Raw genomic sequence first — 24425 nt, 5'->3', positions numbered from 1 at the left:
GTTTTACCTAGGGTGCCACTGTACAACTGGCCAACAGGACTACAGATGAAAACTAGCCCTTGGCTAATTCTGGCTTTTCACAGGTTTACTGTTGTTAATATGCACTATCCTGGTAAATAAATAAATAAATCAAACCAGCTCAAAAATATGTATAAAAATACATTTATTAATAAATAGGTGAAATCAGCCTTTAAACAACATACGCCGTAAACACACTGATCTGTGAAAATCTAGCCATCGGTCGGGATTTTCATCCTGACTGATGGCAGCTTGATCGCTGCTGCCTTCACCTCCGCTGTGATGTCAACACCCAGTGGTGCCCTGCAACGCAACATTTACATGAGCCAATGTCAATTCAATCTGCAGCACAGACAAAAAGACCAAAACAACTTCATTTGGCATCTTGAATGAAATATCTAAGATTTTTAGGGACATCTTTGAATCAGCATGGACTCACTTTGGCTCATAGCGCACGTCCACGTGTGGTGGCAGTATCCCTTTACCTTCTCGAAGACGCTCAACACCATTCCTAGTTGAGGGAAAACATAAAGGTATATCTCAGATGTGCTTAATTAAAAGAGAAAATAGAATTTAAATCACTGTTGCAGCCTCTCTGCTGATGATCCAGACTGGATACACACCATGCAATCATCACCCCGTTGTCGGTGCAGTATTTGGGTGGAGGGCAGAACAGTTGTAGTCCGGTCGTCTCAGTGATGCTCGTCAATACTTTACGGATGTACTGATTACTCGCAACTCCTCCAGACAACACCTAGAAAAGAGTGACTGATAAAATCTACATGGACATAATCTGATATAAAGAGTAAACCTGGTAACAGCATGTTTGTCTTTAAAAACTTTCTGGCATCTCAAATAAAAAAAGAAAAACAGATGTTTCTTTCAGAGAAGGCCTTGCAGGTTTCAGCAAGACGATGCTGAACCACATCCTGTATCCATCACAGCAGCATGGCTTCACAGGAGAAGAGTCCAGCTGCTGAACTGGCCTGCCTGCAGTCCAGACCTTTCACCAATACCCAACATCTGGAGCATCATGGAAGCAGAAATCCAGCAACCAAGGTCCAGGACTGTAGAGCAGCTAGAATCCTGCATCAGACCAGAATGGCACAACATTCCTCTCCTAAAACTCCAGCAACTGGTCTCCTCACTTCCCAGATGTTTACAGACAGATGTTAAAAGAAGAGGTGATGCTACACCATGCTGAACATCACCCTGGAACTACTTTTTACACCATGCTGAACATCACCCTGGAACTACTTTTTACACCATACTGAACATCACCCTGGAACTACTTTTTACACCATGCTGAACATCACCCTGGAACTACTTTTTACACCGTGCTGAACATCACTCTGGAACTACTTTTTACACCATGCTAAACATCATGCTGGAACTACTTTTTACACCATGCTGAACATCACCCTGGAACTACTTTTTACACCATGCTGAACATCACCCTGGAACTACTTTTTACACCGTGCTGAACATCACCCTGGAACTACTTTTTACACCATGCTGAACATCACCCTGGAACTACTTTTTACACCGTGCTGAACATCACCCTGGAACTTCTTTTTACACCATGCTGAACATCACCCTGGAACTACTTTTTACACCATGCTGAACATCACCCTGGAACTACTTTTTACACTATGCTGAACATCAACCTGGAACTACTTTTTACACCATACTGAACATCACCCTGGAACTACTTTTTACACCGTGCTGAACATCACCCTGGAACTACTTTTTACACCATGCTGAACATCACCCTGGAACTACTTTTTACACCGTGCTGAACATCACCCTGGAACTACTTTTTACACCATGCTGAACATCACCCTGGAACTACTTTTTACAGATGTGTCGCTGCCATTAGATTCCCAATGAGTTCATATTTTCCATGAAAAGAAAAAATGTCTCAGTTTCAACATCTGATATGTTGTTGATGTTCTAGTGAGAATAAAATATGGGTTGATGCAATTTGCTAATCATTGCATTCTGTTTTTTTATTTACATTTTACACAACATCCCGTCTTTTTTGGAGATGGGGTTGTACATAAATGTCCAGGACAAAACGTTTTTAATTTGTTTACGTTCCATTTCTCTGCTTTTATGACTTGTCTGAAAAAACAATTATAAACAGAAAACTTTAAAAAAACTCCCAAAAATTCAAGCACAGCGGATTTTATATGAATATATATGAGGCTTGTTATATGCAGGCTGCCAAAAAAGTAACAGACTCACCAAAGAGGGATTATTTGACGGCAGCAGGTTGTTTGTCTTACAGAATAAGATGGCTCGATGTGTACGCTTTGCAAGATGAGAAGCAACAGTGTGCTGTGTGGCCGCTGCAATGTCATTCACACATCTGAGCAATGTCCCCTGTTCTACACCTAAAGAGAAGAGTTTACTGTTAGTTGTGCTTCAGTTCCACATTAGCAAAAGAGCCGACAGTGAAAACCTGTCCTTTCTTACCTTCCTCAGCCTCTTTTTTCTTTATTGTCAATGTAATTTGATTGTGTAATCCGGCGAAAGAAAAGCAGCAGTCATAAGTTTGTCCCATAGGAGTCTTAAAAGGGAACAACGTCCTGTCACCGTCCTTTGCTAGAAGCTCTATAGCTTGTCCTCCACTCAGTGTGGAGCACTGTGGGTGTTTAATTAGAGACAGACGTCTGGCCACCTGTGAGTCCACATAACAGAAATAATGATTTGCTTTATGATTAAATTACACTTGCAGAAGATGTTGAATGGTCTTACCTTATCAAGTGCATCCCCAGGGGCTATATCTAACGTGTGACCCAAAAGCAGAAAGTCATCAACTCCTCGAGCCACGGCAAGAAGCGAGTGACCCCCTGAAACAAGCAGGACCAGGAAGGGAAAGGAAACAGGCTGGAGCATCCTGGCTGTCAGGGCGTGGGCCTCCATGTGGTGGATGGGGATGAAGGGCTTATTGTGCTGCCTCACAAACCTCTGACTGAATTCCAGACCGATGGCCAAGCTCAGGGCCAAACCTGGCTTTACTGTGGTGGCCACAGCCGAGAGCTGTCCAGGGGTCACGCAGCTCCTCTCCAAAGCTTCCTGAACCACACGCTCTATGTTTTCTCTGTGGAGCTGCTGTGCTACTGTGGGGATGATGCCACCAGACCTGCAGCATTCAAGATTAAAGCGAGTACGTCAAAACAATGCCTTAAGAAAATTACAATGAACGTTCAAAGTGACACCCACCTCAGATGTACCTCTTTCTGTGAATGTAGAGACTCTCCCAGTATTGCACCAGTCTCATCCAGTACAGCAGCTCCAGTGTCATCACAGCTTGTCTCAATGCCTAAAACGAGTCTGGAAAACGATGCTTTTCCAAACAGAGGAGTGGAGTCAAACGTGTGTTTTCGCCGCAGGAGCCTTGGTAGGATTTTTACTTGGGTGAGAAACATGTTAACTTTTTTTTTTCTCCTGTGAGCTCAAAGGGTATCGTAGCCAGAACCAGAGTGACCTAATCTCAGCTAATCTATCAAGCTAAAACAAACGAACAAAAAAAACCTGAAACCATTTTTTAAAGGAGCGACTTCATAACAACAACATACAATGTTAACATAGACAACACGTTAACTTTATGTTTTCCTTTCTCCGACGTCATCTGACTGTGTCGCGTGTAAATAATTCCGCCCGTGTCCAAATTGCTTACTTTAAAGAGCAGATACAAAACCTAAAGCAGCAAATAAATTTACGGCGAAACAGTTTTAACATATTTATATCTATCTCATGTGTTTACAGACCCAAAAGTTGGAAAAAATATTAAACCACACAGCACGGATCCATGAAGAAAGGTCAATCCTTATGTTTGTACGGACCCTTTAGTTTGTTGCACAGGAACTAGTCTGTGGGCATGAGTGGAGCTGCTGGGATTTTTAATTGAAGAGCGTTTTTACTTAAAGAAATTGATGGTAAATCCGACTTCTGTTTTATATTTTGACTTGAAATATTTAAAATGTTTGATTTTTTTCTTATGTTAGTGACTAGATAATGTTAAAAATTTATTTAATCCTTTAGAAATGTTCTTTTTCCGTGTTGCAAGCTGTGCTGCATTCATGGGTCTCGGAAATGTCGTACTTCTAAAAACGCCATTATGTGCATTAAAAATGTACCACTAAATGGCTTTTTCACATTTCGTTTCAACTAGCAACCCCGTTTCATATATATTTCTGAATCCTATACGCATCATGGTGTCAATTTGACTCTTTGTGCTGTGTTGAATATTTCCAGATGTCTATTAGAAAGCTGCGCTTGACTGGTATATTTAGCGTACAGGTTTCAATGCTAATATGTGTTTTTTCGACGTTGTGATGGAACATTATTGTAAAAATATGTCTGGGGTAAACTTTACACAGTGTACTTAGCCACCAACCAACATAAAGTGCATTGTTCATATTTAATCAACCTCTGATTTACTTGGGTTGTTAATAAGGATTTCATGTTAACTTTTCCAAAGGAAGCATGGAAAATCCAGCTTGTATTTTGGAAGAACTGAAGCAGTTTGTCATATGTGATGCCCCAAAAACGGTGTATTACATCCCAGATTTTATATCAGAAGACGAGGAGTCCTACCTTCTACAGCAGGTCTATAAATCTCCAAAAACTAAATGGACCCAACTGTCAGGCAGAAGGCTTCAGAATTGGGGTGGGTTACCACATCCCAAAGGTATGCTGGCAGAGAAGATCCCTGACTGGCTTCAGACTTACTGTGAGAAAATCTCCTCTCTTGGTGCTTTCAATGGGAAAACAGCCAATCATGTGTTGGTGAATGAGTATAAACCAGGTGAGGGGATAATGCCTCATGAAGACGGCCCACTCTACCATCCTACCGTCACCACCGTCAGCCTTGGTTCTCACACCCTGCTCGACTTCTACAGACCTGTCAGCAGCCTCGAGGAAAAGGCGCCGCAGACGGAGGAGAGCCGATACCTGTTCTCCCTGCTGGTGAAGCCACGTAGTCTTCTGATCCTGCAGGATGAGATGTACCAGCGCCTCCTTCATGGTATTCAAGGGTGCGCCCAGGATACACTAACAGACAGGGTGGTGAACCTGTCTGCTGCCAGGGCCCTGCCAGGGGATACACTGACCCGAAGCACCAGAGTGTCCCTCACAATAAGACATGTGCCTAAAGTTATGAAGACAAAGCTCCTGCTGGGACGGAAGTGAGGACAGACTGGATCTGACAGCTTGCTATGGCTCAACATGACAACACAACTTTGTGTTTGTTTGATCCTGCTGCAGCTTTTGAACTGTAATGGCTTTTCTGTGTATAATAAGCATAATGCATACAAGTTGTAAGCCTTGTAGGTCATTACAGACTTTGTCCTTCCAGGTAATTTTTCCTCGGTTTTGGTTGTGTTACCCCATATGGGATGATCTTTTGTAAGAATGTGTTTTTTCTTTATGAACTTTGAAATTCTAATTTAACTTTTTCTTAAAGACACTGAGGAACAATTAACTACACTTTCATTCATTAGAGGACAAAAAGTCCTCCAAAAAACTGCAATGAAAACATTACAGATTAAAAGTTTTCCACTTTTTCCCTCAAATCACTCAACTTCAGTCACAATAAAAGAAAAAATCAAATATGTAGTTATTCAAATTATTTGAAAACTTTTAACATTTTTGCCAGTTTGATCACATGTCAGCGTTTAATGGGAAAAACTCAGATTTACACAAAATTACACAAAATTTTCTGTAAACTAGCTTTTTGGTGGATGGGAATTTTATTTAAAGATAGCTCTTAAATATACAAGAAATTAGCAACTAAATTGATGTTAATGTTATTTTGCTGTGTCAGATTTATGATTTCCAGTCCTTTTGGTCATAAGAGGACAAAAGTTCTTTCAGTAGCTATTTTTGGGAGAGGACAGGTTTAATGTCTGCTTAATTTAACCCTTTAAATGGGTAATTAAAGGGTTAAAATAATTTAAATAATTATACATTTGGTGTTTTTGATTAGGACCACAATTGATTTAAAAGATCTAAGGGAAAAAATGTGGAAAAAAATGAATTTGTAATGTTTTTATGACAGTTTTAGGGAGAGGACTTTTTTTGCTCCAATGACCTGAAAGGGGAGTAAATTGAATCGACCTACAAGGGTTAATTATGCACAGGTTAAATGGATTTCACCTTAAATTCAAGTATAGAAAAATGCATTCCTCTTCATCTTTAACTACATTGTCTGAATTTTTTAAAATTCTTAAATGTTTTAACTTTCACAAAATTTAACATGGATGGATATTAAGCTTATACTGTATGTATGTGATGAATGATGAAGAGATGTGTAGCTTAAATGACCTTGATGTATTAAAAAGGTCTTAATTCAATCAGCAACAACTTTTTAAGAATAAATCTGATCAGAAAAGAAGGGCTCTGTTTGCATTTGTGAAATGATGACGTGTTTGCTATATTAAGTTGTGACTGTTGATGGAAGTTTGAAAACTTCTGATTCATCCGATTATTGTTTGAGCATTAAGAAAATTAGTTGATATGGTCATCATTTACTTTATGGAGTTACTTAAACACAATATGACCAATCTATGTGACAAAATCTGACAGGTATGACAGCAAATGTCACTTTGCCTGGATTAGCATAATACTGCATGTGTTTGCAGGAAAATTAAGTTTGTCCACCAGAGAGCGCCAACGAGTCACTTTTCTTACCCTGCAGATGCATCAAAAATTGAGCTAATTAACTGAATTTTTCTTAAAAAGTGAAGTTGATTATTTGTTTTATTTATTATTCATAACTCCAGAAATCAGAAAGGATCTGTTAAAAATTTAACTCTGGTTCACAATTTGAGCACATTTAGCTGACATCTGTCCAACACAACTGAAAGATTTTCTCATCATGTGCTCTGTCCACCAAATGTGCTGACAGGAGGACACCAAAACAATGGAGCCACAGATGAAACGCTGGAAAGGGTCAGCATGTGACGCCGACTCTTGGGTCGCTTATCCTGTACTTTCAGATGAACAGTCACAAGACGTCGAGCTAGTGGAGGCATTCGCTGCGCCCATCATTGACAAGAAAGAGACGTCTGGACTCATCAGGGAGCTAAGCAGCATCTACCCGTTGGAAGGCCTTCAGCACATCAAGAGGGTTCGGGCCTGCAAGGAGAAGGGCAGCCGTCACCCTCTGGAGATCCTCCTGTGCCTCGTCAGTGATGCAGCAGGCGTGAAGGTGGTCAGCATCGACTCTCTGCTGCCTTCAGGTGGAAGTAAATGGGTGGGATTAGGTGAACCTTTTGTGGTTAAGATTCCTGCACGCCCCCCCTTGACCCGCCCTCAGTTTGAGCTGGCAAGCCAGTGTTGGCCCACATCCTTTCATGAGGACAAACAGGTGACAGTCGCCCTGAAAGGAGAACTCTTCAGCCCTCAGCAGAAAGCAAGGATGCACATGTACATGATGTCTGCTCTGACTGCTGCCAAAGCTGCAAAGGAGCTGGGGATGGAGGCGGTCGGGGCTGTGGTTGTTGACCCTGAGGAGGAGAGGATCGTAGCGGTTGGACACGACTGCAGAGGTGACCACCTCTTACATCACGCAGTCATGGTCTGCATTGACCTCGTGGCGCGGAGCCAGGGTGGCGGATGTTATCGCTTTGACAGATACACAGCTTGTCAGTTCACTTCACTCAACTCAAACACATCTCAAAACTTGTCAGATTCAGTGTCAAGCCCTCAGGCGTACATCTGCACTGGGTATGACCTGTACGTGACCAGGGAGCCCTGTGTCATGTGTGCCATGGCACTGGTGCACTCACGCATTTCTCGGGTTTTCTATGGGACAGCTTTCTCTGATGGAGCATTAGGGACAAAGTTTAAAATCCACACTCAGAAAGATCTGAACCATCGCTTTGACGTGTACAAAGGAGTGCTGAGGAAGCAGTGTGAGGAACTTATTGAGGACCTCAACAAAAACAGCTCAGATGGAAGTGGGGAATAAATACATGTATGTTTCATCCTGACATAACTGTTTCACACAGCATTTATTTTAAATAAAGTTTTGAATTTGGTGATTTTTGAATTGTGTGGAGATGTAAAAAAAAAAAAAACACTGCTCTTTCCATTAGATGTCCCTCCAACCTTCCCCTCAACAGTTTTACTATCAGAAGCAAAGATTTACGGGTACATACGTGAACCTCCCTCACTAGAAAGGAAGAGCTGCGCTCATTTGGTGCTTGTAGTCGGGACTTCACACATTTGGTAAATTGTTCTTGTGGAATTTGATAAATTAATCACTCAAGCCCACAATAAGACGATTAAATCTGTTGGTTATGTTAAAGAGGATTTCATTAACACCCACAAGTCCAGTATGAATCACTGTACTAAACTAATATCTATGATGAATAACAATTACTTCAGCTCACAATGATGTGAAATGTTTTTAAGTATTATTTAATCAGCAGCTAAAAATGTTTAAACACCAGAGAGAGAGACAACGGTTTACATCTAATGTGATGTTTGGTATGTTGTGGCTGTTTATGGAGTTTGAAAACTTCATTGTTTACTTTATGGAGTTACTTAAAAACAGTGTGCCCAATCAATATGTGTGCATGGGAAATATAACCACCAGATGTCAGCTGGATTAATTGAGGCCAAAGGTAAATTTTAAAGCCTCACTACTGAACTTTGGCAGATTGTCTCAATTTGGCGCCCCCTAACGACGGCTAATTCAGCAACCTGTCTGTTCTCTGAGACTTCTTGTCAGTAAAACTCAGCCTGATGTTGACTCGTCCCATCTCTTGCTCTGTCCCTTTCTCTTCCCCCAGTAATGTCCTCTTGCATTTGTTAGCTTCGGGATGCTGCAGGGAAACTAGGGCTCCAGGAATGTACATAATAAATGTCAGTATAATATCAAAATGGGTCAGAAAGTTGATTAGCGCTACTTCACAGCAATTTAAGAAGCAGTGTCAGCCATCGTCCATTAGAGGGCGCCAACGCGTCATTTTTACTCTGCATCCGCTGCCTGTCTGATCTGGACACTTTGGAAATTGTGTCGACACCTCAAACCATTTTGGTTCACTTGAACTTTTCTTGAACAGTTTTAGATACAAAGATTTACAGGTGGACACGTGAACCTCCCTAATTAAAGAGGAAGAGCAGCAGGCATTTTGATGCCTGCAGATAATGACTTTTGCATCTGCAGGTTGGACTTTACACATTGGGCGAGTTCTTTATGTAGAATTTGACAAATTAACATCAGTCTATGATGAACAAGACAAATCAATTAGCTGTTGGCCTTGTTCATTTCTTTTTGTAATAGTTCCCTGGTGTTACCTTTTTCTAAGAAGCATTAATAAGACAAAATTACCCACCACATTTAAGTCCTTTATAGATGACAAAACAAGTCGTAAACTTCCTGAAATCTGAGAATCCCCAAGTGACTTGGTTTTCCTTTGTGGAAAGTACCTAAGGTCCCACCACGGTCCGGAAATTGTAAAACAACATGTTAGCAATCCAATCCACAGCTATGAGATGGAGCAGCTGGAGGGCACAAACATTTTAATAAGATTAGGAACAAAGGATATCACAATGAGCTGTGGCCAAACAAAGCAGGACTAACTGATTTAATTATAGCAAAAAGGTCCAAATCTGAAGAGAGCAGCTATGTGAATGAAAGTTTATCACAGATGCTGTAGACCTCCATCAGTAAACGGTTAACCTCACAATAATTTCCTATTTCTACACAGACAAAAACTGTACAAAGAAACAAGCCCGATCCGCTCTGATTGAGTCACAAATGAATAATTCACATAAAGGAAATCATGCAAATAAAGATTCTGTTCTCCACCCAGCCGAACATCTGACACTCCTATCAAAATGAGAGTGTACCAATAAACGATGAGCCACGGGCTCCTACCCTTCATAAAGTAAACATCTTTGTCGCTGTGAGAACAGAGGGCAAAAAAAGGAAGAAAACAAACAAACAAACAAACAAAAAAAACAAACAAACAACCAAAAGCCTCATCAAAGCCTGGGCCAGCCCAGGTCTACACAGGTCAAAAATACATCATTAAATATTCACATAAGTTAGTTAATGCATATGGCATCCCGTCATCTACAAACCTCTATTTTCTTATTTTAAACCAACATATCTAGACCAGAGTTGCCCTCACACAGAGACTGTAAATCAGCGGTACAGACGACACAGGAATAAGCTTCTACTGCTGAGAGGCACAGCGTTCGCAATAACTTAATACTTGTTGATGCCGAAAATCCTCACTCCATGCAGCTGCGGCAGTTTGGGGATCAGGACGCTCAAAAGTGAGGCAGTGTTGATTATAAAGTGTGTCATGTCGTATTTTGTGTAGAAACTTGCAAGGAAATATCTGCAGGAAAAAAACAAAAATTTACAGGTGAGCAGAAAAAAGTCAAACTGCATGAATCAGATCAGATACAGATTAACTAGAACATACAGGATGATTGGAGAAATGGTGAAGAACTTTCTAGATGAGGTGAACTGTACGCCATAATCAAGCTGCTCCCAGTGAGTCAGGAGCCTGGCTTTTCCCTGGTCGGGCGTCTCAAACGGCGTACCCTTCACGGCATGCATGAAGACATACATTCCCTGCAGAGGAAAACAACAGCAGGAATTACAGTGTGTCGAACATACATTTATGACCAGTCTTATTAAAAAGGGTGAACATGTAGCTTTATCTATTAGAACATTATGAAGTGGAAGAAAAATGCATTAGATTATTGAAAAATACTCTTATTGATGATTCTCACATTTGCAGATCTGCAAACAAATGGTTAAATGATTGGGACTCATTCACCACCAAGATTTTCTTAGAAATATTCTTAAATACGTCCTGAAGTTGTACTCAAAGTTTTTTCAGAAAACCTCAGACTGTGAAATTGCTTGTATATTTCCTCCTGGATTGATGGACACCAATCACTTCTCACGTTAAAAGGATGCACCAGCTGCACTTGCTTTGCAGTCAAACAGCTATTAAAATGAAACTGTTAAAGCCTGCACTCAGCAGGTGGATCTGGGAGGGACAACTTGAAATTTTATGGAGTGATGTTTGTATAGGAGAAGGAACAGATGTGACGAGAGTTCAGTCCGTTAGACTGACGGTCTACGTTAGGAAGACCAGGAACAGAATTAAATGCCGTCTTGTCTGCAGCTTGTTCTTAAAAGAATGAAATGAGTAAAAAAAAAAAAAAAAAAAAAAAAAAAAAAAGTAAAAAGTTGAAAAAGTTTCATTTTCCTCTGAGGGAATTATTATTGATCATTTCCTAATAGTATTATCTGCTATTTATTTTAAAATAACAAAATTATTTGTTAAAAAAAAATTAAAATTGCAAAACTGAACAACAGAAAACAAAACACATGCTGACTTTGGTAAAAATGTCGGCACTTTAATGTACTCTTGAGCGTTCGCAGGACTTGTTCTTACTTAATAAAAAAAGTCCAAGATACGAAGGTTTATTACAACGATCTTTGTAAAAAGTTTGTAAGTTGGCTTTGACACACAGGTTTATATATGCCAACAAAAGTGTGTAAAGTGTCAAATCCTTTGTTTGCTCAGCTCCTCACTGAACAAAGACTAAAAACCACCAACTTTGAGTTGTTTTATAACCTAATAGTAACAGAACAACTCCAGCTCCACATGACCCTGATAAATACACATTTGAGAGCTACAAACGAAAACTTGGATAGAAAGCTGTCCTCTTATTAAAACCAAATGCTTCTAGTTGGGAATAACTTATGTCTAATTACATGCCTTTATGTAAAACCACTAAACTATGGCTGGAAAAACTGCATTATAAAAGTAAAAGTGAAGTAACACACTGTGATAGAACCAAGACATAATCAGCAGGCTGCTGTTGCATTGTGCTGGAACACAAGAGACTATAGTTGATCTTAACTGTTTCTATTAATAGGCCTCCGTATTGGCTGTGATACACAGTTCAAGTAAACAGCTTCGCACTAGTCAATGATATCACCCACACAAAATTTTCTTCCTCTTTTCAAAGAAAAGGTGGTTTCCTGTACAGACTTTATGTGGTTGGAACAAATTATTAAAGTTCCCGCATCATTCTGTCGCAAACAGCAGAGACCGTCTCATCAAGCTTGCAATCACTCTGCAAACTCAGATGCTAACAGACACCATGCTGTTCGGCTTAACATGCATACAAGCATCAGCTATCATGCAGCACCAGCAGCTGACTGCATGGTATTCAAAATAATATCTAATGCACTGCTACAGCTTAACATATTTATTTGTTGGTTTGGCTTTAGGAACAGCGCTGATAATGAAAGAATTACACTTACAAAGTTGTGTATGACGTTTGTTAGAGTCCACACCACAGGCACGCTGAAGAAGGGTATGCTCAAGAGTACAATGTGAAGTATACCAACACCGAGTGCATAGGTCAGCCAGATCCCTCGACTGTTCATCACCCGAGTGTTTGGGTTCACCTCACTGTGTGCCACACCCACATTCATAATGGTCTGTGGATTAAAAAATAATTAACAGAACATTTCACTTTGTGCAACTATTATATTTTCTCTTCCTCATTTACAGTGTGCATTGCAAGTACAACAACAATACAAAGTTTGAATTTAACAAACACTGTTAAGAGCTCAATAAGAATCCAGTATCTGCAGTTTTATTAAAATTTGACACACAGTGGGGGCTTTATCCTAAAAATCTAGCTGCACTATCATAGTGCTGTTGCAGCAAATGTGATAATGAAAAACATCTGAAAAACATCTTATGCAATCTCATTGAACTTTGTCCTCTGGCACTTTTTCAGCTGCCAGAATAGATAAAGTCAAGGACCAAAAGCCAAAGGTCATTAATATAAATGAAAATAAATAAATAAACACAGTTGGTTTTGACATTAACGTGTCATTTTTTTTTTTTTTATCATATTACTTTATTTAACAAAATCATGCTATCTGATTGTAGGATTTTAACTTATTTGCTTCTAATATGCACCTCTGTCTAATATAAGAGGAGCTTTAGCATTTGGTCGTGTATTAGGTCTTGTCTATATCATGGCTGCAGCAACTGCACCATCATTAGACACTCTGAGAAACACTTATATTAAACAGGACCAATTACACGTCCTATGGACGCACTGCCAACTTGTCTCATTTGCCCTTTAACGGCTACCTTGCCTGAACAAATGGAGGTTTAACATTTACTTTGTTTTAAGCACATTAGCTGGGCCCACTCCACCACTAGTCCAAAACAAGTTGGTCAGCGTCATTACGTAGAGGAGTAAAGCTGAGTAAACGTACGATTTCAAAGTGGAACATAACCGTAACTATAACTATACGAAGAACTTACAGGTAGCTGCGAGCAGTGATGGTATTTACGCAAACAAACTATGGAGAGAATTAGTTTATCCTCCCGTTGCGCTTAGATCCCAGGCGCAGACTGGCTCGAGCGGAAATAGGTGTAGATCCAAAGCTTTAAGAATAAATTTATTTACCCCCTAAATTTGACTTCTCAGGCTATATCCCGCCCCTTTTAAATCAAATTGAGCAGCAGACTACGCCCAGGTTTGGGTTAAATTTGTTTAAAACCTAGGCCAAATTATAATTGTTATTATGTGATACTGGCAGAAAAATGCGAAGTTTTATTAAAACTCCGGTAAAATTCTACCTGCTAGTTGAAATTCAGGATAGAATAATATCTGATACTTCTCGTCGCTTTTAACCAATCAACTGGTTGTTTGCCGCAGAAGAAGAAGGAGAACCAATCAGCGTGTAGTGTAGGGGGCGGGAATCTGATTATTTCCGGCGTGTGGCTGGTGTCGTGTCTGTTTGTTGTGGAAGATTAAACAGATACCGGACCAAGTATTTGCAAAGTAAGTCCATGCTTGTCTTGTTTTATTAGTTAACATGTTTTATATCAGTTTGCGATGTCGTTTAGTTAGTTTAACGATGACTTGAATAGCTAGTGTGAATTAACGTGCACAGGAAGCTTAGGTTAGTTGTAGTAGTTAGCTCACGATCGTAGTCAAGTACTCTAAACGCGTTTTATCAAATCTAAAATTGTTTAATATTTGTCCTCTTTTATATATTTGGTTTTTAACTGTTAGTATTGAACTGAAATAAGATAACTCTACTGTTTTGTCCCGTAATTTCCCGTCACCGTGCTACATCAGAATAATAAATTATTTACATGATGAAACTTAGCACAAACAGAAAGAAATTTTGTGTTTAGTTGATAATGCCACCCTTTTTGATAATACCAATTGATGTTATGCATCATTAGAAAGCCTGATTATTTACATTTACAACTAGGTTTAACCAGCAAGGATAACGCATTTGTGGAATGAGCGACACAGCTGAACACTTGAGTACTGTCTCCCAGAAATGTGTGAAAATACCCTGCAATATTCTTCTGTTGGTATTCACTATTGTTCTGAGCTCCAAGTGCCAACAGGTGTTTGTCAGTCACAGATCAATGACTGGTACCTCATTGATAGATCGACATATCTGAATGAGATTCAGGATTCAGTAGTGACCCTATATCTCTAGAATGTGCGACCTGGGGACTTCCTCCAGGATGGCGACGTTCTCCTCCACAGACCCAGGATCATCAGAGACAACCAGGATTTGGGAGTGGTGACAATAAATGACCTGCTGTGAGTCCAGACCTCAACCCCAATGAAAACAGCTCGTCTGTGCTAGAGTGACCATCAACAACATCACTGGTTGACTGACCTTCAGCAACTTCTGGTTGAGGAATGGGATGCCATCTTAAAGCTAAATGTGACCAGACTGGTGACCAGCATGAAGAGGTACCAAGCTGTTGTGGCTGTGTATGGATCTTCTATTCACTACTGAGGTCCCTGACAGCGCAAACTAAATAAAGTGCAAAAATCACCTGGTGTTTTTTCTTTTTTTCTTCTTTCTTTTTTAATATTAAGAGAATGAATCAGAGTGAACACCAACAGGAGAATATTACAGGGGATTTTGGCACATTTTTTGGCGTGCACTATCCACATGTTCAGCTGTGTTGCTCCTTCCACAGAAGCATGATCCTTACAAGTTATACCTCATTGTAAAGGTAACTAATCATGCTTTCCAACAACGTATAATACAAAACCAGTTAGTATTATTAAAGGGAAGAAATAATCAACCAAACACAAATTTCTTTCATTTTTGTGCCAAGTTTCTGTGTGTAACATGGTGTTTACGGTGCCTGAAAATCCTAGTTTATTTTGCATTTAAATGTGATGTTAATCAATCATTTCCATGGGAAATTTTTTAAAAGGCTCGCTGGAACACACATAGAATTAGAAGACTTCTTGATCTCACATTATTTTGGACACCAATAAATATCTGTTTTTGGCACAAACAGCCCTGTAAAACCAGACATTTTAATGAAAGTTCATTTAGATCAAGTTAGCTAAACATTGAAGATTGACAATGATGTAGATTTGATTTGCATTCAATTAAAATATTTTAATATCACATTTACAGTCATAAGTCTGCTGCTAATACTTGCTGTACTAAGGAAGCTCTTCTTTACATATATATGTTTACATGTCTGAAATATTCTTATGGCAGAGTTTAAAACTGGTTATGCATTTATTTATTGTTTTAGTAAGACCAATTAGACACCCTGGACATACTGAATATCAGATCATTGGCAGAAATAACCATATTGAATTGATTACCTATAGCAGTGAGTGTGAGTGGTTGTTCGTCTCTCTTGTTGGCCCTGCGATGGACTGGTGACCGGTCCAGGGTGGATCCTGCCTCTTGCCTGCTAATTAATGGGATAGGCTCCGGCTCCATGCAACCCCTAATTGGAATAAGTGGTATAGAAAATGGATGGATGGATGATTGATCTATTCTTTGTGTGAAACGTAGTGAAAGATATCCATATATTTGAAAGGTTTTACCATCCATTTAAATTCTGGTTTGGTCAGCAGCTCCTGACAACATGAATGTCAGTTTGTGGAATTGATCCATTTGATCATTTGTCGTTCTTATCAACCTTCATAGCAGCCAAACTAAAACTATATTGTGTTTTTAAGCAGATATCTGGAGAAATGAAGCAGCTTCCTGCAGACACTGTGCGGCTGCTGTCCAGCTCCCAGGTCATCACATCAGTGGTGAATGTGGTGAAAGAGCTGATGGAAAACTCCCTGGATGCTGGCGCTTCAAGCATTGATGTAAAGATGGTATGAGGCCTAAATGTCCATGTCTATTTATTTTCTATGTAAAAGATTACCTGTTTTTCCTTGTTCATGCCTTAATAGGCCCCATTACTAACCAGGTTTGGATTGTAAGCACTTTTGAGAATTGTTGTTGTTTCTGATTTAACCGTGACATTTCTGGACGTGGTCATTCAGTTAGAATATTTGAAGCTTGATGTGTGGAAAGACATGGCTGGAAAGATATTTTTGTAGAAGAAAACCATGAAACTATGGAGTAGTCACTGTTCAGATCATTACAACTCACATTAAACTCTTGGATTTAACTACATTTTATATTTTCTGCCAACCATATGTATTAATGAATTAATTTACAAATTTAAGGAGAACTTTGGCTTGGACCGAATAGACGTACGTGACAACGGCCATGGAATAAAAACTGCAGACACTTCTGTGATGGCTGTAAGACATTTCACTTCAAAGATCTGTAGCCATGACGATCTGGAACATCTGGAAACGTATGGTTTTAGAGGGGAGGCCCTGGGCTCCATCTGTGCTGTGGCTGAGGTGAGACGGGACACAATTTAACTCCTGCATACATTTATAATCACATTTTTCTTGCATACAGACCCTGTTATTATATTTGAGACACATTGTATAAACTGGACAAACTGGCAGTTGAACTTTTCTAACTTCTTCCTTTCAGGTGACTGTAACCACAAAGACAGACGAGGATGACATCAGCACCCAATACATGCTGGACTTTACGGGGAAAATAGTTTCTCAGAAACCATCTCACTTAGGTCAAGGTATGAGACCGAGAACTGAATAAGTCGTGTACAGATGGAAATAAGAGATTTCTTTGTGTTATTGAATTTGTAATAAAACACAAACTCTCTACAATGCAGACATTTTCTGTGTTTTCATGAGAGTTCAGTTGAAGACTTAATAAACTTTAAAGAGTTACACTGTCATTGCAAGATTAACATGAAGTTAACTAGAGAGCAGTTGTCCATCTAATCGCAACATGACTGAATTATGCAATTTACAACCCCTTTAAAGCTCTTGTGTACCAAACCTTCGTGAGAAACCTGAACCCTTGGGGGGGAAAAAGGCTTAAAATGTTTTTTTGTTTTTTTAAACAAAAATCCTCACAACCTGCAAAGTTGATCCCCTCCCCCCATCACACCAAATTTTTATTAGAGAGCTCATAAGTAACAGAAGTACTGCTAGATGGCTCAATGCTGAATACAACCTTGACCACCATGTTTTATCCCCGTAATCTCTTGAATGTCTCTGCTCTGTTTCCAAGGTACATCAGTGAGTGTGATGAAACTTTTCAAGAATCTTCCAGTAAGAAGGCAGTACTACTCCGCCACAAAGAAGTGCAAGGAGGACCTGAAGAAAGTGCAGGACCTTCTGATGGCCTACGCTATCATAAAACCTGAACTAAGACTAATGCTGGTTCACAACAAGGTCAGTATCTCCACTTTACCTTTTCAGGTGAAAGCAGAAAAACATGAACGACCTGTGTTCACTGTTAGTTTTACTTTGCCACAACTTCAGTTTGTGTTCGTACTTTTCTGTGTCAGACTCGTGTTTTGTGGAGCAGAAATATGTGAGTAATAATGAGTTTGATGGTCCTGCAGTAAGGCTGGCAGTGGGTGGGCCTGATGCACGGAGATTTAGTGGTGATCAGACACAAGATGAATCAGGATTGTTTCCCGAATCACTTGAAAAATGTGAGTTGTTGTCAGCTTTCCACTAAGGATGTCACTATTATAGATTTTCTTGTACAATTATTGTCAGAAAAATAATCATAAGGTCAAAAACATGATGATTACACGTTAATTCATTTTCCATCAGTATAAAAATGTAAAATCATATGAATGCTCCTTAAAGGTCTTTAGGTTTTATTTATTTCTATGTTTAAATGCCAGCATAACAACATAATATATAAACAAAGTAAAGTAACCAAGAAGTCTCATTCCAACGAAGTCCTCTCTGTTCTGGAAACAATAAATAAATCCTAAATATTAACTCTGGATTTCTCTCAGAGAACACAGATGGAAAAGCTACATGACCTCTGTCTGGACTTGGGGGGGATTATTTCTGGAAACTACATCATTTTGAACATTTCTTTTGAACCTGAGCAGAAAATATAGAAACCCAGGAAAAATATCTAGCTAGCTTTGACTTCCAACCATCTTTTAGTAGAATAGCTGCTGTTTGACACCTAAATAATACTGGAACAGTGGAAACAAAGAAACAAGACCACATATCTGGAATTAAATAAAGACAATCGCACACTGATGATGAGTTGATTTTCCATTAAAAAAAAACCTTTGATGTCTTTCTTCCTTTCACTTTACCTGTTTATGACGTTTTACAGTCTGGTGAGCCGTCCGCCACAAAGACTCCTTGGTCCATTTTTTTCTGCAACCAAACAAATTGGACAAGCTTGACTTAATCTGTTTGTAGGGAAAAACTCTTCCTCTGCTGTACTTTCCCTCTAATAAAGAACAAAAACAAAGCGGTAACACACAGATGTTGTTTCACTTCGTTTTCACATGAATTGTGAAAGTGAATAATTGCGGCATCCCTACTTTCCACCACAAGCTACCAGTTAGTTGAAACAATTGATCCAGAATTTATTTTAACCACAAGATGTCACTGCATTCACAGTAAATGCGAAGTGGAGTTCTGTATGCACGAGACACCTGAATCTCAGCTGTTTGCTGATGTTAAACTTTATTTTATAGCCTTCAAGTTCAGTGGAAGTGTCCAGTAAAATAACCTGAACAATGCAGAATATTTCATTATAAACAAGCTTATTCAAATCATTTCTATTTTTTAATGTATATCACGAAAAAAAAAAAAAATGAAAAAAACTGCAAGGTTATTTTTTTTGTTCAGCAGCAGTAGTTTCACATCAGTCAGGGGAAAGTTTTTCCTTTCGTTAAATGCTCTTAAAAATAATCTAGAAATGGCTTTTCTGCTGTCAGAAAACAGCCAAGTTTCCTCCAGAATACCTGCATGATTGTTCAGAACTGAACTGATCACTAGGTTTGTCAGCAGAAGTCAGTGAAGCTTGAAGAAAGTAGTCCTTCACGTCCTCAGTGGACACGGTGAAACTTGTCGATGCTAAAAACCGTGAAACGCTCACACTGATAAAGTCAAGTCCAGCAGCTGTTGCAATTCAACTTAAAATTTTTACTTTTCAGGCAAACAAACTGTAAATGTTTCATTTTAATATTTAATATCTCAGCTACATTAAATTTATTAGAAATAAAAGGAATAATGATAATAGACCATCCCCTTTTAAAACGTGTGTACAAGGTGCTTTATATACTCCAACCACTAGGTGTCCTCATTACATTTTAGATTACCATGAATGAAAATCTACCTCACTTTTTGTAAAGGTGCCTTAAATTTACAGTACTGTGTTGTATATGTAGCAACCTTAAAGTTGATGTATAAAAGAATATTTAATAACCAGTTAAAACAATTAAAAATGCAGCATGTATTAAATGCGGTTTCACATTTGTGATCATTTTAATAGTAATCTCTGTTTGAGTAGCAAGTCTCTGAAAAGATCACATTCAGACGGAGATTACTGGAGAAATGATTTAAACTACACATGATCCTCTGAGGTTTATAGTTTTCTTAGCAAAGTGGTTCTACAGCTAGTACTTCTACAGCCACTTCTATAATATATGAAGCTGTTGATACCACTACTATTAACAATAATAAGAATAATAAAAATGAGGGTGAAAAGCCTTCATTATTTATCATTTACCTTTATTGACATGTGCATCTTTAACAAAATAAATTTTAAGAAGGTTAGACTGAATAGACATTTGCAAAGAGTTCAGTAATTTCTTTCTTTTTTGTTTCAGTGCTAAATGTGAGCCTAAATTGTTGTTTTCAAATACTGTGTTTCTGCTGAGCAGGTGATTCAGTGTGAGTTAGTTAAATATATTAACCCAAAAAACTGCTTGTACCAGCTGAAATTCAGTCAGCGATGGAAAAACATCCAGCAACAAACGTTAAATGTGAAAATTTAAAAGGCTGGAAAAGTAAAAACTTTGAATAATTACATTTTTACACCCTGTTACCTCGTCTCCTCCTCGAGAAAACTGTAATTATTGCTAAACTTTACCATGTAGATAGTCTTAGTCTACACAGTGTGTAGTGATAGAGGCTGGTGTTTGTCCCCAGGTGGTGTTGTATGTGTGCAAAAGACACGTTACAGATCAATACTGAAAGGCTTGTCCACTAAATTAGTAATCAAAGACTTTGTTGGAAACAGCAATTGCCTTCAGTCTCCTGCTGACTTGTTGTCAGAGCTAACATGAGCCATTGAACTGTGAAATTGTTATGGTGATGGAAAATATTAATTTGGCTTGTTGAGGCTGTTAGAAACACATCGACCGAAGCTTTTATGAAGCAAAGACAGAGAGACTGACTAACCCGAGAGACGGGGATTTATGTGCTGGACAAAAGAAAACAAACGTTTGCAGCCTGCCTTTGATTAAAAATAAGTAAATAAATGTTATTAGCTTTTAAGATGAGCCTGTCTCTAAAATGCAAACATACAGCAGAATAAACCCGTGGCTACTAAGGCGGGACTCTTTTAGTTTGACTGTGGTTTAAAGGTGAAAGAGGTGGAAAAACAAAGTAGATTGTTGGGTGCAAAGACAATATCAAGTGATCAAAAACCCTTTTAATGAAAGATTTTATAAAACTTTTTCAACCCAGTCATTCATAATGGGACCATATCAATCAACACTTTTCAGACGAAGAATTTAAAGTACTTAAAGCAACCAGGTGCAAACACATAAATAAGAGCATAACAGGGTGAATAGAAACTAAAATCAGCGTCTCCATGCAGACAAAGAATATACAAATAAGAGATTAAACAAAGTTTCTCTAAAACAGGGATCTCAAACTCTGGTCTTTGAGGGCTACCGTCCTGCAGGTTTTAGCTGTTTCCCTGCTCCAACACACCAGAATTTGACTACTCTTCTGCCATCACATACAAGCTTTAAACTTAAAAAGAATTAAAAATGTAGATTTGGTTGACCACAGAACAGTTTCCAGTTAGCTTTGGTCTAGAGAAGATGGCGGTGTTTCTGTAGCATATGCTTCTTCTTTGCGTGCAGCTTGAACCTGCCTTTGCGTATGAGACTGATTTTTGGAAATTTCTATTTCTAAAGGATTTCAGTGACGGAGTCGGACCTGTTTTTTGTTGCAGTGCTGCCCAACGATCGCTTTTCAGTACTAATTTCTGGCTGTGTCCCTTATACACAGAGATTCCTCCAAATTCTCTAAATCTTTCAGTGATATGTCCTGTAGCTCATTGGTTCCCAACCTCCTTTTCCTTGGAGACCCCCATCATGCAAACACTAAAAAGCATGCCCCACCCTGTGTTAAACCATACGTTGTATTTATTTATTTATTTTTAATGGTCTTATGCTTTCCAAAGTAAATTCTGGCTGAGCCCTGTCGTTTCATAAGGCCAAAGTTAAATTGACATATAGCCTTAAAAAAATAGGGACAATGTGTGGACATTAATCACAATGGCCCTGAATGTTCAAAGCCTTTCGGGAGCCCCTGTGCTACTTGGGGGACCCCATTGTGGGTGCTGTAGATCATTGAGTATTTAAAGTCTTTTCTGTCTCATTATTGTCACAGGTTTTTGCAGATTGCTAAACTTTTTTCTTCTGAGGGACTCTGCCTCTCTGGTGTGCTCTATTTGTTTTTGTTTTGTGATGGTTTGTTTTTTTAAAGCCCAATCATGACTGTTTGCCAGTTAACTTAATTGGTTGTTCTCTTAGCTGTCTCTTTTTAGTACCACTCCACCTTCCAGCCTTTTGTTGCTCCTTCTCAACTTTTTTTGCTACAACAATTTTTTGATGAAATAGTAAAATGTCTCACTTTGTACATTTGATACATTTTCTGTTATATTGGGACAAAAATATTGGTTTATGAGATTTGCAAATCATTGCGCCCTTACCCAATTAAAAAAAATAAATAAATAAATAAAACACTAATGGAAAAAAACAGTAATGTAGTCTGAGTAGTTGTAATGACTAAACCATGTTATTAGCAAATGGAAACAAATAGCCACTCATTGTTGGGTGATGTTTTTAACAACAGAAGCTTTTCACAGCCAGAATGCATACCAAAGCAGTGTGTCATTTTCTACAATTTCCACTTTTATTTACCTAGCTTCAACAGTTACTGTCCACTTAACTCCAGTCTGGACAAAGTGGGACATCTCTGTGAAAGCTGCTGCTGTCATAGTTAAACAGGCCGCCCTTAGCCTAGTCAATGAAACACTGATGATCTCTCCAACATGAAACAGCTGAGCATTCAAAGATGCAGTGATGCAGTATTAAATGACTGCAGCATCTTTTCCTTTGACTTCAGTAGAACAGAGGCATTCACAAGCCTCAGGAAAAAAATATGCCAGTTTAAACTTAAACAAAGCTTTAAAAGTTTCAAGTTGTTTATTTGTCAGATGCCACTAGTAAAAAAAACAATAAATATAATTATCCACAGTGCCATGATTGTGCTGTTATGTGCATGACACAGACTGACGATATGTGTGTGTATGTGTATATATATATATATATATATATATATATATATATATATATATATATATATATATATATATATATATATATATATATATATATGCCTGTTTCTCCAGATAAATAGCCAGATCATTTCTGACAGATGATGCTAAAATCAACCTGAGTATGAAGGAGACTGAGAACTGCTCATGATCTGAAGCTGCAACATCAGATGTAAAACAAGTGGAAGCAATATGGCGGATGGCCCGGCCAGACATCCATGACACCTGCTCACTAGCGCCCATTGAATAGTGCTTCGTCCCTTGGGGTCGTACTAGATCCTCCAATTTAGTCACCATATAAAGAAGATTTTAAAAATGTATGACTTAATCATAAATTCATTATAAAAATCAGACAGCCATACTTTACATGCACAGTATGATCAAGTAGCCTTTCCACACTCTTTATACAACCAAGCTATCAAAATTATGGATAAAAATCCTATTTGATCTCACCACTGTCCCATACTGAAAAAGTTTCAACAGCCTGGTCGATCTATGCTCTCTGAAATTAAATCTGAAATGTTTCAGTAAATCTGCACCAAAGCCACTATGGATTCCTCCAAAGACCCCAGGAGTCACCAGAAACTCCGTTAATGCTGATGGTAAAGTCTCCTACAGCAGAGCCGTGTTTGGATTGTCAGCTTTTCCCATAAAAACTAGTCATATCTGGAACACGAGGTCAAACACAGTGAGAGGGACAACAAATTAAAACTTTTTAAACTGACATTTTAAAATAAATGTTCCATGTTTAAACAAAAACATGTAACCTCATGTGGACAAATGAAAAATTAGTTACTTTTATTTAAAAATTGCACTTAATATCTTTTATGTCATTTTCATATTTACCAAATTCGTCCCGCAGGCCGGTTTGACTGTATGTTTGACACTGTTGTAGACTTTTGTTTATGCAGTTTTTTCCCCTCTTTTTTGAAAACCCAACCAGTAATGAGAGCAATGAGTTAGTCTAGTGCTTTATACTCAGTGCAAACATCAGTTGATCTTTATGTCTACATTGTTTATTCCCATAAATAAGTAAAATAAGAATAAAGGTCCTTTAAGGTTAGAATGTGGAATAACCTGCTCAACCCAGCTCCTTTAACTTATTTGGTAGAAAACTACTGTAAAGGATTCTAAATAAAGTATAAAAAACTAATGTTCTCTTGTTATTTATTTTATTTATGAATATACTAATTTGTCCAGTTACATTTAAGGGGGTTCTACTTGTTACAGAGGAATTTATATTTCTAGACTTGGACGTTTCCTCTCTGAACAATTACAGAGATTTATTTATTTTCTGGGGCTTGTTGTCGTCTCAATCCATTAATTTAAACTAGGTCAATCAGCAGGTAAATGGACATTTACTCTCCCTCCCAGCAGACTGTGAACAAAGTTTTGCCTGATTGGGACGTTTGTAAAACTGCTGACGTGACCCCAGATTCTGTTTCAAGCTGCTGCCACTTAATGTGCTGAAGTGTACATGCGGTGCCGGTCAGGGAGGGGGCACGCGGTGACTATCGCTCATACAAATCAATTTTGAGATTGTCAGGGGAGGGTAGTGAGCACGTTCTGTCCAATCAGCATGGAGTTCCCC

At 38.7% G+C, this 24425-nt stretch overlaps 5 protein-coding genes across 10 annotated transcripts in view; 3 read left to right on the top strand and 2 right to left on the bottom strand.

Moving 5' to 3' along the window:
- Nucleotides 1-146: 146 nt before the first annotated feature.
- On the bottom strand, nt 147-3731 carry osgepl1 (O-sialoglycoprotein endopeptidase-like 1). Of its 2 annotated transcripts, none has more exons than XM_042001422.1 (7): nt 3247-3731; nt 2779-3166; nt 2497-2701; nt 2266-2414; nt 642-772; nt 458-529; nt 147-321 (listed from the first exon to the last, which is right to left on the bottom strand). In XM_042001422.1, the coding sequence occupies exons 1-7, from the start codon at nt 3450-3452 to the stop codon at nt 231-233; spliced, it is 1242 nt and encodes a 413-aa protein (XP_041857356.1). In that variant the 5' UTR covers nt 3453-3731; the 3' UTR covers nt 147-230. The 2 variants fall into 2 exon arrangements, with proteins under 2 accessions (XP_041857356.1, XP_041857357.1); XM_042001423.1 differs by having other exon boundaries at nt 3258-3462.
- Nucleotides 3732-3833: 102 nt separating this feature from the next.
- Nucleotides 3834-8069, top strand: adat3 (adenosine deaminase tRNA specific 3). The gene is made up of 2 exons (XM_042001428.1): nt 3834-3962; nt 6935-8069. Exons 1-2 carry the CDS (start codon nt 3960-3962, stop codon nt 7997-7999), a joined length of 1068 nt encoding a protein of 355 aa, XP_041857362.1. The 5' UTR covers nt 3834-3959; the 3' UTR covers nt 8000-8069.
- On the top strand, nt 3875-6418 carry alkbh6 (alkB homolog 6). Of its 2 annotated transcripts, none has more exons than XM_042001442.1 (2): nt 3875-3962; nt 4508-6417. In XM_042001442.1, the coding sequence occupies exon 2, from the start codon at nt 4513-4515 to the stop codon at nt 5215-5217; it is 705 nt and encodes a 234-aa protein (XP_041857376.1). In that variant the 5' UTR covers nt 3875-3962; nt 4508-4512; the 3' UTR covers nt 5218-6417. The 2 variants fall into 2 exon arrangements, with proteins under 2 accessions (XP_041857376.1, XP_041857377.1); XM_042001443.1 differs by having other exon boundaries at nt 3947-3962; nt 4512-6418.
- Nucleotides 8070-9543: 1474 nt separating the features above from the next.
- ormdl1 (ORMDL sphingolipid biosynthesis regulator 1) lies at nt 9544-13491 on the bottom strand. The gene is made up of 4 exons (XM_042001454.1): nt 13362-13491; nt 12338-12517; nt 10473-10624; nt 9544-10385 (listed from the first exon to the last, which is right to left on the bottom strand). The coding sequence occupies exons 2-4, from the start codon at nt 12509-12511 to the stop codon at nt 10250-10252; spliced, it is 462 nt and encodes a 153-aa protein (XP_041857388.1). The 5' UTR covers nt 12512-12517; nt 13362-13491; the 3' UTR covers nt 9544-10249.
- A 311-nt stretch (nt 13492-13802) lies between these two features.
- pms1 (PMS1 homolog 1, mismatch repair system component) overlaps nt 13803-24425 on the top strand; it is a 39271-nt gene continuing 28648 nt past the window's right edge. For 2 of the 4 annotated variants that reach the window (XM_042001397.1, XM_042001400.1), the window contains exons 1-5: nt 13803-13884; nt 16072-16215; nt 16573-16755; nt 16895-16997; nt 17501-17664. In XM_042001397.1, the coding sequence (XP_041857331.1) occupies nt 16084-16215; nt 16573-16755; nt 16895-16997; nt 17501-17664 (582 nt within the window). In that variant the 5' untranslated portion in view covers nt 13803-13884; nt 16072-16083. Of the gene's footprint in view, nt 13885-14959; nt 15093-16068; nt 16216-16572; nt 16756-16894; nt 16998-17500; nt 17665-24425 lie in introns of those variants that run through there. The other 2 variants (XM_042001398.1, XM_042001399.1) reach the window with 2 other exon arrangements.

This window comes from Melanotaenia boesemani, chromosome 12, assembly GCF_017639745.1.
Source record: "Melanotaenia boesemani isolate fMelBoe1 chromosome 12, fMelBoe1.pri, whole genome shotgun sequence".
Taxonomy (NCBI): Eukaryota; Metazoa; Chordata; class Actinopteri; order Atheriniformes; family Melanotaeniidae; genus Melanotaenia; species Melanotaenia boesemani.
This window is presented reverse-complemented; position numbering and strand designations above follow the sequence as displayed.

What these genes read in the sequence shown, in the direction of transcription:
- osgepl1 (XM_042001422.1), bottom strand. Translation starts at nt 3,452, where the DNA reads ATGTTTCTCACCCAAGTAAAAATCCTACCAAGGCTCCTGCGGCGAAAA. An exon ending in GAAAAAAGAGGCTGAGGAAG is followed by an intron (nt 2,415 to 2,496) that starts GTAAGAAAGGAC and finishes TCTTCTCTTTAG; the next exon opens with GTGTAGAACAGGGGACATTG. An exon ending in AACGGGGTGATGATTGCATG is followed by an intron (nt 530 to 641) that starts GTGTGTATCCAG and finishes TCCCTCAACTAG; the next exon opens with GAATGGTGTTGAGCGTCTTC.
- alkbh6 (XM_042001443.1), top strand. Translation starts at nt 4,513, where the DNA reads ATGGAAAATCCAGCTTGTATTTTGGAAGAACTGAAGCAGTTTGTCATA.
- ormdl1 (XM_042001454.1), bottom strand. Translation starts at nt 12,511, where the DNA reads ATGAATGTGGGTGTGGCACACAGTGAGGTGAACCCAAACACTCGGGTG. An exon ending in CAAACGTCATACACAACTTT is followed by an intron (nt 10,625 to 12,337) that starts GTAAGTGTAATT and finishes TTTCCTCTGCAG; the next exon opens with GGAATGTATGTCTTCATGCA. An exon ending in ACCATTTCTCCAATCATCCT is followed by an intron (nt 10,386 to 10,472) that starts GTATGTTCTAGT and finishes TTTTTCCTGCAG; the next exon opens with ATATTTCCTTGCAAGTTTCT.